Here is a 16,285-nt window from a genome sequence, read left to right as displayed (position 1 = left end):
CTGAGTCGATAGATATACGTGAAGGGGGGTCTACGAGGTCGAATTAAGAAGTTCATTTTTCGAGTGATTTTATAGCCTTTCCTCAGTAAGGTGAGGAAGGCAAAAAAAATGTGTCCATCTCCGTCTATTTAAAAAAAATATATATATATGTTTATGCAACTAGTTGCAAAATGATGATGTTTTCAGCACGAGCCGTACGTTTTTTTTTTCAAGTTGGATAAATACGACGAGAGCTGAAAAATCGTTTTGCAACAAGTTGCATACACACAGTAAAAAAAGGTTGAATTTTGGAGGTTGAAAATGATGTTGGTTTCCTGATTCCATTTCGATATTCTGATGTGAAATTACACATTTTGTTGACACAAAATCTGCCAAAATATACCATATTTTTTATCATGTACACAATTTTTTGCAATTCCTAAAAACACCTTGAAATAAGATTTTTCAGTGAAACTTTTGATTTCCCGTGTTAGTTGGGCGTCAAAACAAAAACCAATAGTGTCGAAAAGTATTTCTTTTCGATACAAGTGCTGAAAAGCAGAACTTCAATATCTGAGAAATTTCTCTACAACTTTTTTTATTTCGTTATTTAGGGTTAGTGAAATTTCACGATTTCGCGGACAGCGTAAAATCCGCGAAATCCCGTGAAATTGTATGTTTGTGTGAAACTGTAACGATATTTCTCAAAATAATTTATCAAACTCAAATAGAAATGAAAATAATCTTATGAATTACTGTAAAGTTAAGCGAGTGAATACCCTGGTTTAATAACTAATATAGGGTTAGTGATTTTTGACGATTTCGTGGACGGCTTCGTGAAATTTATCATTTTTTCAAATATTTTTTTTTTAACCAAAATAATAAATATTTGATCCATAAAGACTATTTAAGTAAACCAGTAACCATTTAATGAATTGTTCAGTTATTTCAGTTTTTTTAGAAACTTACTAAATTTAGTAATATTTTCATAAACATTTAGCTGCTATTTTATTTTAAAGGTATTGTTTCAAAAGAAATTAAAATTACCCAGCTTTGTTTTATTCAAAATAAAATGAAGAGTATTTTTTTATCTTTTAAATCACCTTTTAAAAACATTTCAGATTTTTTTTCTGAGTCCTGTTTAATTTTAACAATATTTGATTATTTGGGTGGATGATTCCCGTGAAAGTTAAAAAATATTCCTGTTCTCATTTCAACTACAAATTTCGATTTCGTTACAAATTATTTAATTTTGCCCATTGATTTTTAATTAAGTCTTTGACAAGTGAGATGAAAACTTTAAAAAATATTTTGAATGGGCTAACTGTTGCAGAAAATTCATATTATTTTACTCATTTTGGCTGAACAAGATTGTTTAATCTTGCTTTGATATGAAAGTTAATAAAATGTGAAATGATAAGACAGAAGCAAATCAGCGAAAACTTGTTAGCTTTACTAGGCGAATATTAAAAAAGCAGTTCAGTAAATGAGAAAATGCATACCCTACATTTTGTTTCAAAAAATATATAGAGCTCAACTATAAACCAGGTGGAAACTTTTTTAAAATAAGGAGATTTTTTTTGTGTCACGTTCAATAAAATATAGTGAAGTTTTTTTAGTTTATTTAAGAATAATATATAATGAAGCATAAGAAGTAGTTTCTGTGATTTAAGCATAAGATTTTCAGAGTTATTTTAACATTTTTCACGTTCCGCGAAATTTGCGTAAAATTTTGTGTTTTGAAATTGAGGTCCCCGTGAAATATGAAATTTTCGAGCGTGAAAAATCACTAAGCATAATTATTATTGATCTTTGGATTGATTAGAGGATTGATGAATATTAAAAAAAAAGTATTTCTTACTGTTACCCATTTAGCTTTTATTTAAATCGACGATACATTAGAAACTTTCGTTTTGTTCTTCAATGTCAAAACATTAAACATGTGTGAAATTTTCACATCTCGCGAAAAAAAAAAAAAACATTTCGGCAGATCGTGTTTATATTGACTTTTGGGATTTCTTTTGATAATGTCCAAAAGCCATACAACAATTATGAAGGCCGACAGCACCTCCAACTCCTTTGAACAAAAAAAAGTGAGCTTAGCATCGTAAAACAATAAAATCAACTGTCCAACCCTGATGGTTGAAACATAACGGTATCAACTGACTCGCTTACGATCGCAATCTCCGATTGATCGAACAAATCAGAACAAATGGAAGCAAATCCGAACAAAAAAAACTCCTCCACCATCAGAGCAGGTAGCTTAGCGTAACACAGTAAATAGTGTGTACTTACACTGCACATAGCCCGCCTTGCCGCTTCTCCGGTTGGTCGCCCGGTACCACACCGGGGCGACTCCCCCGCCCGTGTTCACACTGCTGGCCGGAACGTACACCTCCAGGATGTCATCGGGCTGGCAGCTGAGCTGCTGCTCCTCGCCCGCTGCGCCAATCGCGGAAGTGCCGATGGCGGTCGTCGCACGGTAAAGCACAACGCTGCTGTCCTCGTCCATTCTCGACGACTAGCGGCGACGACTTGGTGTTCTGGCCTAGTGACTACGACTAGTGTGCGCGTACGTCTTGGTGAGACGGCGGGCTGCTGGTGGCACATGTACCCGAGCGAGAGGGTGTGTGTGTGTGTGTGAGTGACTTATCAACGCGGCGCGCTTGTTTGGCTTAGCCAACTTCGGGTCTAACGTGGAAGGAGGTTGGCGCGAGGGGGGGTTGCAATTGAAGCTGCTGCTAGTAATGTCTCTGGTCGCGATTGTTTACCCTTTGTTCTTGCTTGTTACGCGTTACGCGTTACTGTTGTGTGTGTGTGTGTTTTTTTTTTGTGGAAGAGTGGACAAAGAGGTCCTGCTTCTTCCTTCTATCGGTTATTGTAATTGGAGGAATAGTTTAGGGAAAAAGCTAAATATTTGTGTTGGCTGGACTCCTCATTGAGGAAGAACCGGCTTCGATCAGTTACGGCAGCGATCACCACAATACCGTCTTGGGTCAAGATGTCCCCGGAGATCTGGTTCTGCTGCTGCTGGCCCATTAAATAATCGAGGGTTGATTGTGGTTGAACTAGCTCATTCGGCTGGACCGGTTTGTTGTGGGTGTGCTGCTGCTGCTCCCTCTTCTTCTTCCTCTCTAATCTCTCTTCTAGCTCGCGAGCACAGTTCACACGCGGTTCACAATCATCTGAGAGTGAGTGAGGGTGTGTATGTGTGCACTTGTGTGACTGTTCGTGTGTGTTTTGAGTGACACTATACAGAGCACTATCGTTAATAGTTGTGCGCTTCTTCTTCTTCTTCTTCGCCCACTGTCACAGCTTCTTCCTCTTCTTCTTCACCAACAACAACGTGGTCGTCGTCACATTCTGCTCGTAAGGCACATTTACAGGGAACTGCTACTGCTGCTGAGGCGGTTCTCCGCGGCACGAGATCCATCTTCATGCGATTGATTCTGCAAATTAAAACAGGAGAAAGAGAGACAACACTGTAATTAGTCTGAACACCTTAAAGTAACCATAACTAAAATCTAAAACCAGAAAACGACGACCAGCAAGTCTACTCTCCTTCTGATAAGAGAGAAACCGAAACTTGTTGAATTGTGTTCAAGGTCTGCGCGCCGTGGACCCGGGCGGCGTCCGTCGTCGACGTCGTTGTCGTACACAAGTATCTGCACCGCAATGGGCAACTACTACTACACCGACTATACCGATGGTTGAGCATAGAAATGTGTGACGACAGATGGAAGCGGGGCGGTATGCAAAACGTTTCAGGACTTGAACCGCTCGTGCGGTGGAGAAATTAAATCATTTAACTCCTTGTTGCACACCACCTTATAAAGCATCATTTTTTCGTAATTATACAAATGGGGTTTTCTTTAATTAAGATTCTAGCAAAGCCTTAGTCATTTTGGTCATGTCTATAACATAACCACCTGCATTTATTTGCAAGCAGTTACCTGGGTGCTGAATAGTGGTTCGCAAAACGGCCTCAATTTTGAACTGTCAAAGTGGAACCAATATACTGTTCGCCAAAAGTAGAGAGTATTGTTATCGATCATTACAATTTTTTTTTAGCAGGAATGTTAAATGTGTGTCTTTTGAGGACCTGGAGTAGAAGTCAAGAAATCTTAAGAAAGTTGAAGACGAGATCGTCATTTTTTATAATTATGAATGGAAGTTGTTTATGGAGTCGATGCGGTTGTATCAATTCAGAAGCTGTCTTTATTGCTTGATTCCGTTTGAAACCCTGGTTTAGTTAAAATCTTCTCTGTTTAGTTGGATCAGATTCGCTAGAATTAGCGATGTGTTTTTCGTTTGACCAAGAAGAGCTGAAGGATTTCAAAACCAGCCAGGAAATTTATCTGCGACATCGTAGAATGACACCCTCGCCGCAGAAAAACCTCTTCTAATCGAAACGCGACAATTTTCCAGCAAAAAATGTAAAAAACTAGACAAAATAAAACAAACATTACTGACAACATAACAGCTCATTTACCAGTAAAAAAAAGTCATGCTTGTGCTTGAACAGCCTCCTACTTTGTAGATGTAAACAAAGTGGGATCATTCGAAAATCACGTTACGCATTCTCTCTATTCATCACCCAGGCAGTTACCTTTGATTTATGCTTTTGATCTGGCTTTGTGGGAACTTTTTTTAACCGAAGAAGCCATTATTTTATTATTAGTTTGCCCATACAAATCTGGCAGCTATCCATACAAAAATGCTGTCGAAAGGATGAAAAATATTGAGAACGGATTTTCCGATTACATGTCTGGAGTTTTTTTTTTTGGAAAAGGGTCAATAAACCAAATTTCCAGTTTTTCCTTTTTGGGTATGGTATAAAAACAACCAAAAAGCAAATAACTGAAAATTTGGTTTATTGGACTTTTTCAAAAAAAAAACTCCAGAAACTGAAGAAATTTTAGGAAATGAAAAAATATCCTTTTTTAATTTAATATTTAATACAAAAAAAAGCGCATAAGGTCCTATAAACAAATGTAAACATTGAGTGTATCCCTTTTAACCTTATGTCAATGTCCATCAGAGTAAGCGGGATACACTCAATGTTTACATTTGTTAATAGGATCTAATAAAAAAAGGAGATGTATTTGTCAGCGTTGCTGATCTTGTAAAATCATTTATTTAAATTTTATTTGGAAATATCAAAAATATAGCTGAATAAAAATTTTAAAACTCGAAATGTTAAATCAAGTTTGCAATTTAATAGCACAATTTTATTGAATATTTTTTTTAAAAAGCATTTTTATGTTATAGCTGTTTTGCTTTATTTGCACTGCCCGTGAATGCTTAAATGTCTCATGTAAAATTTGACATTTTAAAGTTATTTGGACCAGAAATTATTATAAATTTTTAGAGGTAACCAGAGTCCCTAGTCGACCCTAGGTTCAGAGGTTGCAGAATAAAAGATTGCAAAAAAAAAAAACATTTCAAAAATTGTCCCATTGCAAATAGTAAGGGGTTTGTGGAATATACTGCATGTCGTTCTAAGCATAATTTTCCCATGTATTTTTTACGATTTTGATTTTTTCTTATTTTCGAGATTTATTTTGATGTGAGCAATTTTCTAGAATTTTGCTAATCGGCTTCTCACTGTATTTTTTTAATTTGTATGGAACTTTGTCGATCGATTTCGTATGTCCAAATAATAGGCCATTTTGCTTCATTCGAAAATCTGTATCTCGAAAAAGGGATTTTCTGATCGATTTGGAGTCTCCGGCAAAGTTGTTAGTTATTATTAGGACTATTCCGAAAATATAGTAACACTCTAAAAAAATATCCATTTTAAAATAAATTTTTGAATTTGACAAACTTTACCCCATTTGATTTTTTTCCTTTTTTGATATGTTTTATTAGACAAAAAGTGCCAACTTTTGAACTACAGTCCAGACTCGATTATTCGAAGGCCCCGAAAAAAAAACACTTCGGATAATCGAATCACAACTTTTTTTTTGTTGTCTTATTTTTGATGGTCGAGCTTCAGTATAACTCCTTCCTAAACTACTCTAAAGTGATTTAAAACGTTTAATCCAGGATGGCGGCCTGAATGGCGGTGATGGAATATTGAGAAAATGCACTTGGTAATTTTTAAGGCAATCAGCCATTCAAATTTGACTTAAATCGGGTCGCAGAACTCGAATGTAATGGAGCAATTCTCTGAGATTTCGGTCATTTGATTTTTTTTTTTGTAATTTTTAATCCGGCTGAAACTTTTTTGGTGCCTTTGGCATGCCCTGAGAAGCCATTTTGCATCATTAGTTTGTCCATATGATTTTCCATACAAATTTGGCAGCTGTCCATACAAAAAAGATATATGAAAATTCAAAAATCTGCATCTTTTGAAGGAATTTTTTGATCGAATTGATGGCTTTGGCAAAGTTGTAGGTAAGGATAAGGACCACACTTAAAAAAGATCCAAGGTAAAAAAATTGTGAATTTTAATTTCACTTTTTGTCACTAAAACTTGATTTGCAAAAAAAAAACACAATTTTAATTTTTTTTAAATTTTTATATTTGTTTTAGGGGACATCAAATGCCAACTTTTCAGAAATTTCCAGAATGTGCAAAAAATCTTTGACCGAGTTATGAATTTTTTAATCAATACTGATTTAAAAAAAATCTAAATATTGGTCGCAAAAATTTTTCAACTTCATTTTTCGATGTAAAATCGAATTTGCAATCAAAAAGTACTTTGGGTTTGTTCAAATATTACGTCCAGAGATTTTCGGGATTTCAGACCCCCCCCCCTCCCCCCTGTCACGCACTTTTCCTATACCTTTAACATGGGCTGTCACAAATCCCAGACCCCCCCCCCTCCCCCTATCCTTGGACGTAATTTTTGAACGATCCCTTTAGTGAAATTTTGATAAAGTGCACCGTTTTCAAGTTATAGCCATTTTTAGGCAACTTTTTTGAAAATAGTTGCAGTTATTATTTTTTTTTAATTAGTGCACATATTTGCCCACTTTTGAAAAAAATATTTTTGAACAGCTGAGAAAATTCTCTATATTTTGCTTTTTTGAACTTTGTTACAACCCTTAATTGCTGAGAAATTGCCATGGAAAGGTTTAAAAACAGGAAAATCGATGTTTTCTATAGAAGCATTTTTTTAACTGAAATTCAGTAAAGTTTTACTGAATTTTCATCTACTGAAATTTCAGTAAACGATTCAGTATTTTTTACTGAACTAGTTCTCTTAGTTAACTGAAATTTGTCACTTTGACAGATAAATTACTAAAATTTCAGTAAACTGGTTGTCAAAAAAAAACTCAAATTTCAGTAAAAGAAATGTCAAATTATTTTGATGAAAATTCAGTATTTTTTTTTGTGTCAGTTTGACAGATCAATTGCTGAAGATTCAGCAATCGTTGCTGGGTATTTCAGTTATCAAAATTTGATTTTGCTTGCCATCAAAAATGTTTCCAGTACTGTTATTTACCTCCAAACCTTTAAAAAACAGGTGGTTAGCATCGAGGCATTTGTTATTCACAATTTTCTTACCTTTGTTTCTAAAGAATGCAATACAAAATAATTTAAAAAAATATATTTTGAAAGAGGATTTTCTCACGACAGCATCCAAACATTAAGTTAAATGTGACATTTCAGTTTGACAGATCTGCAGTTACTGATTTTTCAGCAATGTTTTTGTTCATTTTTGTGATGATTACTGAATCGCATTCAGTTATTTAGTTTACTGATATGGCAATCAAAAATTTGCTGTGTATGTCTCATCCAAACAACCCACCTTTTTCTAATGTCGATATCTCAGCAAGAAATGATCTGATTTTTAATGTTAAAATATGAAACATTCGTACAAGTTTCCGATCTTTCCGTAAACAATATTTTCATTTTTTTTTTAATCAAGACTTACATTTCAAAAGGGCCAAGCAGGAATATTACGTTTTTTTTTCTAATTTCTTTTTATTTAACATTATTGCCTTATTTCTGTTATGGGCAGAGTATAATAAAAAAATCTAGATATTATAAATCTATATTACTTTTTCAAAACAACTATTGCGCCACGGGTTTCCTATGTACATAGAACCTTTCGAAAAAGTAAGCGAAAAGTCTGTTGTTTTATTAAACTGTATCACTAAGCACTGAATAAATCACCACAACAATCGCCCATATCGCAACAAAGTTGTATGGTAATCATCTTCCTCTATAAATCCAATTCGCTCTTCTAACCACGATCTACTGTTTTCCCCCGGTCCGGTCACAGACCAACCCCAGTAGTCACAGGCCGCACACCATGTGGCAACGGCCGTTTGGCCTTCGAATTTCAATTGAAATATTGTAACGGTAGAGCATCGCCGCGCATTCTGCATAATTCTGCGACAACGACGGGACGGGACGACCATCAGAGCCAAAGTATGTGTCTGTTCGAAATGGCATTCTAATGGTGGTGGACTGCTGACCACTGGCTGGCTGCTGTCGGCTCGATAGTCAGTACTTCAATGTTTATTCCGGTGGTGATGGTCTGTCTGGTTGTGACCGGCCATATAGCATATTTGCAGCTCTATGGCAGCTATGGCACTAGAGAAGTTTAGTAGTTGGAAGTATTGTGACAAAAAATAATAAAAGTCTAAAGATTTTTTTGAAGTTTCAAGATAGGTCGAGGATTCTTTTCAGCTATTGGAAGCATCGCGAGGGCTAACACCATCTAATACCCGAGCAGAAGACTACTTTTTCGTCGATGTGCCATCTGAGCTACGAAGCTATGAGGTGGACGTCTTCAGTGATCTTTCCTGAACCCATTATTACAATTATTCAATAATTTTGTAGACAACGACTAGTAATTTTAACAACCCTCTCAGACACTAAACACAGTAGTGTTGCCAAGTGCCTGAACCTGGAGAGGATCGCCATAAGAAAAAAAAGAAAACTTCAACGTACAGACACGTACATCTATCTACACACAGCTGAGCTGGAGTCGCGTCGGATGATGATAGTGTGCGCGGTATGGTGAAGAGCTCGAAAAAAATTACGTCATCGTCGGTCGCTCGCTGGCTGGCAGTCTGCCTTAGCTTGGCTCAACTTTGATCAGAGCTCAGTTCAGTCCGAGAGGAGGAGAAGGCAAAAAAAAAGCGAAATAAACCGGTAAAAAAGACACTTTGCTCTCTCTCTCTCTCTCCCTATACACAACTCTGATGGCAGAGTGTTGGTCTATGGTCGATCCACAAAACGTGTTTGGGGCACCACGATCGATCGCTGGGGGTGTATTTGTGCCCGCCGTGCCCCGTGTGTAAGTGTGCTGCTTTTGCGGATTTTTCCGTGTGTGTTGTCAGCGATGTTGAGCATAGAAAGCTGGAGGAAGTTTGTAGAAAGGCCAACCTATCTGATTTTTTATTATTCATAATAATTGTACTTCATGATTCGAGAACGGTGTTTCTCTTGTTTTATGTTTTCTTTTTTGATTTTTAGTATTTTAATTTGCAGTTATCTTGTTCAGTTTATCTTTGTTTTTGATAGTATTTGGCCTACACAGCAAAAAATCGGATGGTAAAATCGCATGCAAAAGCATGCACATCACCTTCGTCAAAATAAACACTTAATATTACACACTGCATGTACATTTTTTGCAAACACTAAAAAAAAGTTGCAACCGACGGGATTCTAACACAGCACTAACAGTAAAGATTGGCGCCTTAGCCCACTCGGCCATCAGACCGATGAAAAGCTGTAAGGATAAACGCATATATGAGCTTGACATTTCGGTCAAGTAGGTTTCCCATACTGATGGGCTACATATTTCAGGGTGTAAAATCACATAAAATTGCATAAAATAATGCAATATTTATTTTACACTCAGGCCTTTTACACGCAGCTGGATTACTACTTTTTTAGCTGTGTATTCTACCACCGTAAAGGCAAAGTCTGGGATATCACAAAAATACTGCATACTTTTTTTTACTTAAAATTTAGGAAATGTTAGTAAAATCACAGCCAAAAATGGCCCATAAAAAAATTACATTTTAAAAACATTGGCAAAGTCACATAAAACAAGTAAAATTTCCAACCCTAAAATTTAAAAAAAAATTAGGAATTCTTCTTTCCAATGCTTTTTAAAGATCAAAAATTGGTTGAAAATTTGATTTTTGGCGATTTTTAAATCGAAGCCCGTCTAGAGGCGGGGTTGGGTTGTAAAGGGTTAACATATAATAATTTCCTAATGCAATGATATGCTTCGCAATTTCACTAAAATTTTAGTTTATAAATCAGAGTCCTATTTTGATAATGCAAAAAAATTAACGTAATGCAATGTATTCAACATAGTTTGCAGTTATTATAAACAAAAGTATCACGAAGTATGTAATGTTCGAAATCTTGGCTATCGACAAAAAATATTTTTTACGGATTCCAACCTTACTCTTATAAGCAAACTAGCAGGTTGGTGATGAGTGCAATCCATAAAAAATACACTCTAAAAATAACTACTAATTTTTCATTTTCACCTTCCTCACCTTACCTGTTATACATCAGGATAAATTCCCAAAACATCAAATTAGGGGACCAAAACCGAGAAAAATGAAATTATCTAACTGTAAAAAAACATTGTTTTGGCCCTTTTAAAGTGTAAAAAAGTGAAAATCGGACGAATAGTTGCCGATCTTTGCATTATTTTATGAAATTCTATGTAATATTCAGGGCTTGCGAAATTTCGACTTTGTGATAGCTGACTGAACACTCCAATCGTCTTCACCACGACAACCTGATTTTTACATTCTACTTTCGTTCGTTTCACACACAAAGGAATGAGTGCTACGCAAAGTCACTCACACAATCATTGACTTCCCTCCAGGAGAAAAATCGCTTAGAGCAGCGATTCTCAACCTTCTTCTAGGCTGGTACCCCCTACCGTGTAAATCAAGTAGGCCCGGTACCCCCGTTGAGAATCGCTGGCTTAGAGAGCGGTCGTTTGACATTCTACCGAGATTCCGATCATCTCTCCAATGATAGCAATCATATGATTTCTGTCACCACGCAGCATACACTAGGAAGAGAGAGAGACAAAAACGAGAGAAAGAGAAAGAGCACGTTGTCTCGTTCGGGCGGCTGCTTGAGTGGTGCTCATTTTTCGTTCGTTTCGTCTTCGTGTTTACGTTCACTGACCGTCACCAAGCAATGACGATCATGATAGGCGTTGTGTGTCAGCGATCAAATATCGTTTTGGGAAATGATCGCTGAGAGAAAGTACTATCGAATATCGAGCAGTCCCATTCAGTGATAGATCCCTTTTCAAGCATTGGTAATATTACACCCTGAAATATGTAGCCATATGGAAAACCTACTTGACCGAAATGTTAAGCTCATGCGTTTAGCATTTCTGTTCTTCATCGGTTTGATGGCCGAGCGGGCTAAGGCGCCAGTCCTTACTGTTGGTGCTAGGTTTAAATCCTGTCAGTTGAAATTTTGTTTTGTTTTTGCAAAAAAAATACATTCGTTGTGTAATTTTAAGTGTCTTTTTTGACGAAGGTGATGCGCATACTTTTGCATTTATCAGCAACATATTGTCCGATTTTTAATTGCGAAAATAAAACCGTATAAAAATAAAAATATTTGATATTACGTAAAATTTTACGTACTAACGTAAAAAAAATCGTGGTAAATTACGACGCCAGGAAAAAATATCTGTAATCCCAAAAAAATATCAAACTAGCGAATAGTTATATCTAGCTTACTAAGTCCGCGTCCCAACCCGCACGGCCAACACGGCCAACGATATACGAGATACGTAGAGGTACATCGGCTTTGATCGTTCAGTTTTCACAGCGGCGAGTTGGCCGTGCGGGTTGGGGCGCGGACTTAGTAAGCTAGATATGACTATTCACCAGTTTGATATTTTTTGGGATTACAGATATTTTTTCCTAGCTTCTGCCAGATGTAAATTTACACATTATTAGAACTAAAATTAAACCTTTTTTCTGACATAAAAGATATACCCCTTCCCAGATGTAATATTACCATGATTTTTTTTTACTGTGTACAACTTTGCTGAATACACCCTACCTATCCGAAAGTTACTTCCCAATATACAGATTTTAAACTATTTACATTCCATTTAAGCCGGGACCGGTGGTGCAGTGGTAAGCGTGTTGGACTGGGTTCGACCCCAGAAGGTCCCGGTGGCATTTTTCGAGACGAGATTTGTCTGATCACGCCTTCCATCGGGCAGGGAAGTAAATGTTGGTCTTTAGCTCAGTCCAGGTGTAGGAGTTATCTCCCTGGGTCCTGTCTCATTAGATACGCTGGTAGGCAGTTGGACTCACAATCCAAAGCTCGTCAGTTCGATTCCCGGGCTGGATGGAAGCTAAGGTGTAAAAAGAGGTTTGCAATTTCTTCAACAATCAACCCTTCGAACACCGAGTTTCGAGTAGGAATCTCGCTCGAATGCTGTAGAAAAAAATGATCTGATTATTTTTTTGACATTCCATTTTTCTTATTTCTTGATGTAGTCACCCTGCTGACACGAAAGTCCAAAATTAGAAAAGAAAACCCATTTGAAATTGGTTTCAAAATTGCCATTTTCATTGAAAAAACTTGTTTTTGTATGGTTACACAAAAAATAAATAACACAGTTTAAATTCGGTGTCAACCCATTTTTTTCCTATAATTTACCCCTTTTTCGACCTATAGCTCTCCTCTAGCTCAATATCGTTACACTCGACCTACTGGAACGTGTCGTCGCCGCCGACCGTCTGATCAAAAAGTCAGCCAGGCGTGAAAATTGCTAATGATTTGGAACACTTTGCTGCTAAAACTTCAGTGAGAGGATTCCCCTCACCACCCACCGTCATCACACATCGCCACAGACAAACAAACCTATATCCAAATCGCGTCACCACAGTTTCACGCACGTGCACGTCTTTCCAATTCCTGATTAGAAACTTCACGCCCGAACAGTTTTGCGCGCGTCTCGTGCTGAGTCTTTTAAGACTCGCGATACTCGGAAGTGATCGAAATCACGTAACTGTCATGAAGAGAACACGAATGGCGAGCGGTGGTGACACCTGGTGGCTGATTGGGCAATCTATTTTTAAACCGCAGAGAACACAAATTACAGCCAGATTGTGATTGTGTACCCCTTATCAGGGGAAGCCGAACCCAGAGACGTCAACTTGTCTAGGAAGTGTGAGGAGTCTGCGTCATACTTCTTGGCGAGCGCTGTTATCAGCTTAAGCACTGAGGAGGTACAACACCTTTTTTAAATTGTGTGTGTACTAAAGGAGCGGTTCACTTGGAGAACTTACCCTGAATTGGTGATAAGAAGACCAACAACTGCCACAAACTTTCGAAAGCGGCAAGGTCGACACTGCAAATGCGAAAGTCGCCCGTTTTCCCCGGCTCTTTTATAACAAATAATCGGTAAGCTGTGATTAACACACAGTTCTCAAATAAATTTACCCAAAATTATAACCCGACTAAAAAAACAGAACGGGTTTGGTCACTTAGCACTCTTTGGGTAACAGAAACACACCTTCTCTGAGAGAACTTAATTTCGGGGGCAGTTGCTAATTTGTGGGACTTGTTCTAGTCCCATTGCGAAAAAAAAGTGTCATCCAGATGGCGCCACCCATGGGGGGGGGGAGGGCTCGAAAAAGCGACCAAGGTCGAAGAACTGAAAATTCAAACAGGAAAAAAATGTTTGCAAAGCTGGTTTGCTAAAGCCACTTGTGCAAATTTTAGAGCGATTCAACAAAGACGGCAATTTTATGTAATACAGTGCGCGATGGCGAAATCATTCATAAACGTTTGAAACTTTACTTATACATTGAATGAAAAACAATAAAGAGGCGAATTTACACCCTCAAATTCATTCAAACATCTTTCAGATCAATCTTTTTTTGCTGTGTGGCTTTTATCATGTTATGAAATTATTTGAAAATTCATGATAAAACAAAATATAAAAAAATCATCAAAAACAAAAATCTTTTAAAAATAGTTATTTTTTTATTGACAAAATCAATTTTGCAATTCGGCCAACTAAGTTTTCCATACTGATGGGCTACATAAATGGGCGTGTAATATTTCATAAAATGTTACAAAATATTTCAAAGTGAATTATACGTACTGGCCATTACATCCAAAATACATAAAATCCATAAGAATATTTTTTTTCGAGAAATTACAGTCCTAAAATTAAAATTGCTCAAATGTAAATTTATTTATTTGTCAAATGTATTCTCAAATTTTATAAAATTGATTTTAAAAATTTATTCAATTGTAAAATGCGTTTTAGTCATTTTCTACCCCCTAGTTTTTTGAGATTTTTTTTTTTTTTTTTGAGATAAAACATTAGAAATAAAATTATTATTGGACATGATCGGTCATATTCCCAAAAAAATTGGCAACCCTGCCAAATGAATTTTGTCCAACTTCTGTCATAGCTCAAAAGTTGGCATATTTTGTCATCTAAATTGCGCAAACGAATTTTGTGTGTTGGGAGCATTATTGAAAGTGTTTTTTTTTACTGGAAGTCTTAAGAACCCAGTCACGAAATATTCTAGCGGAACGTTTATTAGAAACTAAAATTATCCTTTCCTAGTGGAAAACTAATTTCCCTTTTCCGATTTGAACTCATATTCATTGAGAAAATTTTGACACTTTGAGAATATTAAAATAATCCTACTAATCAACATTTTCTTAATTATAGTTATCTAACTTTTTTAAAATTTTAAAAGCGTTATGAAATCTTTTTCTAGCAGTAATTCGAACACTTTCTACCAGGGACAGTATGATTCCATACGATTTCGTACGTATTTAATTTCTAGAGTTTTTGTTTTGATTAGGTCCTATAAACATATGAAAGACAATAGTTTATTGGTCCTTTTTTTTAAAAAAAAAACTCTGGATTTGCACTGTTCATATTTCGGAAAAATCTCAAAACCTATCAAAGTTATCCCAGTTTACGGTGATTTATTTATTTTTACCTTTTAATTTGTTTGCCCCTCCCTCGACTTTGGTCAGAGTCGAGGAACATAATCTTCAAAACATATTTGCAACGGTCTACTTTTGATAAAATTGACGTGAGTTAAAATTGATTCTTCTAAAAAATAACTTTTAAAGTTTTCAAAATATTTCTTAAAATTATTATTTTTCGCTGTTATGTTGAAGCTGATTGCAATAAAACCCAAACATAAAGCTCCAAACACTTTGTTTTCGACCCCTAAAATTAGACCCTCTCTCTATCGTTCACCAACATAGCGCACAATCGCTACCGAAAATCCAAAAATCGCTGACAAAGCCCCATAATGTTCGCCCAAAACGACATCAAAGCCGGAGGGTGGCGCTGGTGGTGTTGAACGACAAAAATAAAGAAAACAAGTCATAAAGAAGTTCTTTGTTACCGGAGAGAGGAGCAAGCATAACTTTTGCTTCCCTTTTGGCGCATACTTTTACTATAACGTTACATGCTAGTTAGAGGGAGGGAGAGAGAGAGGTGCAAATTTGCTAGAATGTATTATTACTTTGTATCACCCTAATGTATTTGATAATTTTTAGTGGCTTGGAAAATTTGATTTTTGTTTATATCAAATTTTCCCAAACAAAGTCCCAGGAAGCAGCACGCGGTAGTGGCCGGAACGGAACCCACCGGAAAATCAAACTTCCGAACTCGACAACGAGTGGTCAACCAACACTATCACGAACAACACGACGGAAAAGTGCCGGCTCTCGCACACTGCCAATCGCGTTGGAGAAGATCCGCCAATTTGCGCATGATCCAAGAGTATAAATACAGAGGGTTGTGTTACATGACTCGGAGTGTGGTAGTGAGTGAGTGAGAAAGTAATGCAAAGCACGGTGGCAGAAACATGCTCTTGTTTGGAGCCGTTAAACAAAATCAGCTTGAAGCATTAGGGTGTGCGACTCCTCTTGGAGCCGTAGAGAATTACCCCTCAAAATTTGGAAACGATTGGTAGAAAACGACTTCAGAATTGAGGTTTATAGAACAAATATGTATAAAATAATAATTTGTACCACCCTATTAAAGAAGTTTCGAGCTTTCGATTTTCTTTTTTGAATTAAATTTATGTCCGAGCATTCCATTTTTTAAAAGAAGCCATTTTGTTTGAGTAATTTTTCTATCCAGCTTTTGAAGCGAAAATGGCGTTCGAATGGTGAACGCCCGAAATGTCAAAATCACGCAGTGGTACCAACATTACGAAAAAAGTGTGCCATGGCATGACAGCCGCATTTTTTTTCTAATGTTGGTGCTACTGCGAGATTTTGACATTTCGGACGTTCAACATTTGAACGCCATCTTCGCTTAAAAACCTGGATACAATTTTGG

The 16,285-nt window shown here is 36.7% G+C and overlaps 1 protein-coding gene across 3 annotated transcripts in view; it reads right to left on the bottom strand.

The window, feature by feature from the left end:
- Positions 1-16,285, bottom strand: part of LOC120413155 (phosphatidylinositol 3-kinase regulatory subunit alpha) — a 54,663-nt gene that overhangs the window by 24,126 nt on the left and 14,252 nt on the right. For all 3 annotated transcript variants that reach the window (XM_039573860.2, XM_039573863.2, XM_039573862.2), the window contains exon 2: positions 2,275-3,428. In XM_039573860.2, coding sequence (XP_039429794.1) covers positions 2,275-2,491 — 217 coding nt within the window. In that variant the 5' untranslated portion in view covers positions 2,492-3,428. The remainder of the gene's footprint in view (positions 1-2,274; positions 3,429-16,285) is intronic.

Source organism: Culex pipiens, chromosome 3 (assembly GCF_016801865.2).
Source record: "Culex pipiens pallens isolate TS chromosome 3, TS_CPP_V2, whole genome shotgun sequence".
In the NCBI taxonomy this organism is placed as follows: Eukaryota; Metazoa; Arthropoda; class Insecta; order Diptera; family Culicidae; genus Culex; species Culex pipiens.
Note: the sequence above shows the minus strand (reverse complement) of the source record. Positions and strands in the feature narration are given on the sequence as shown.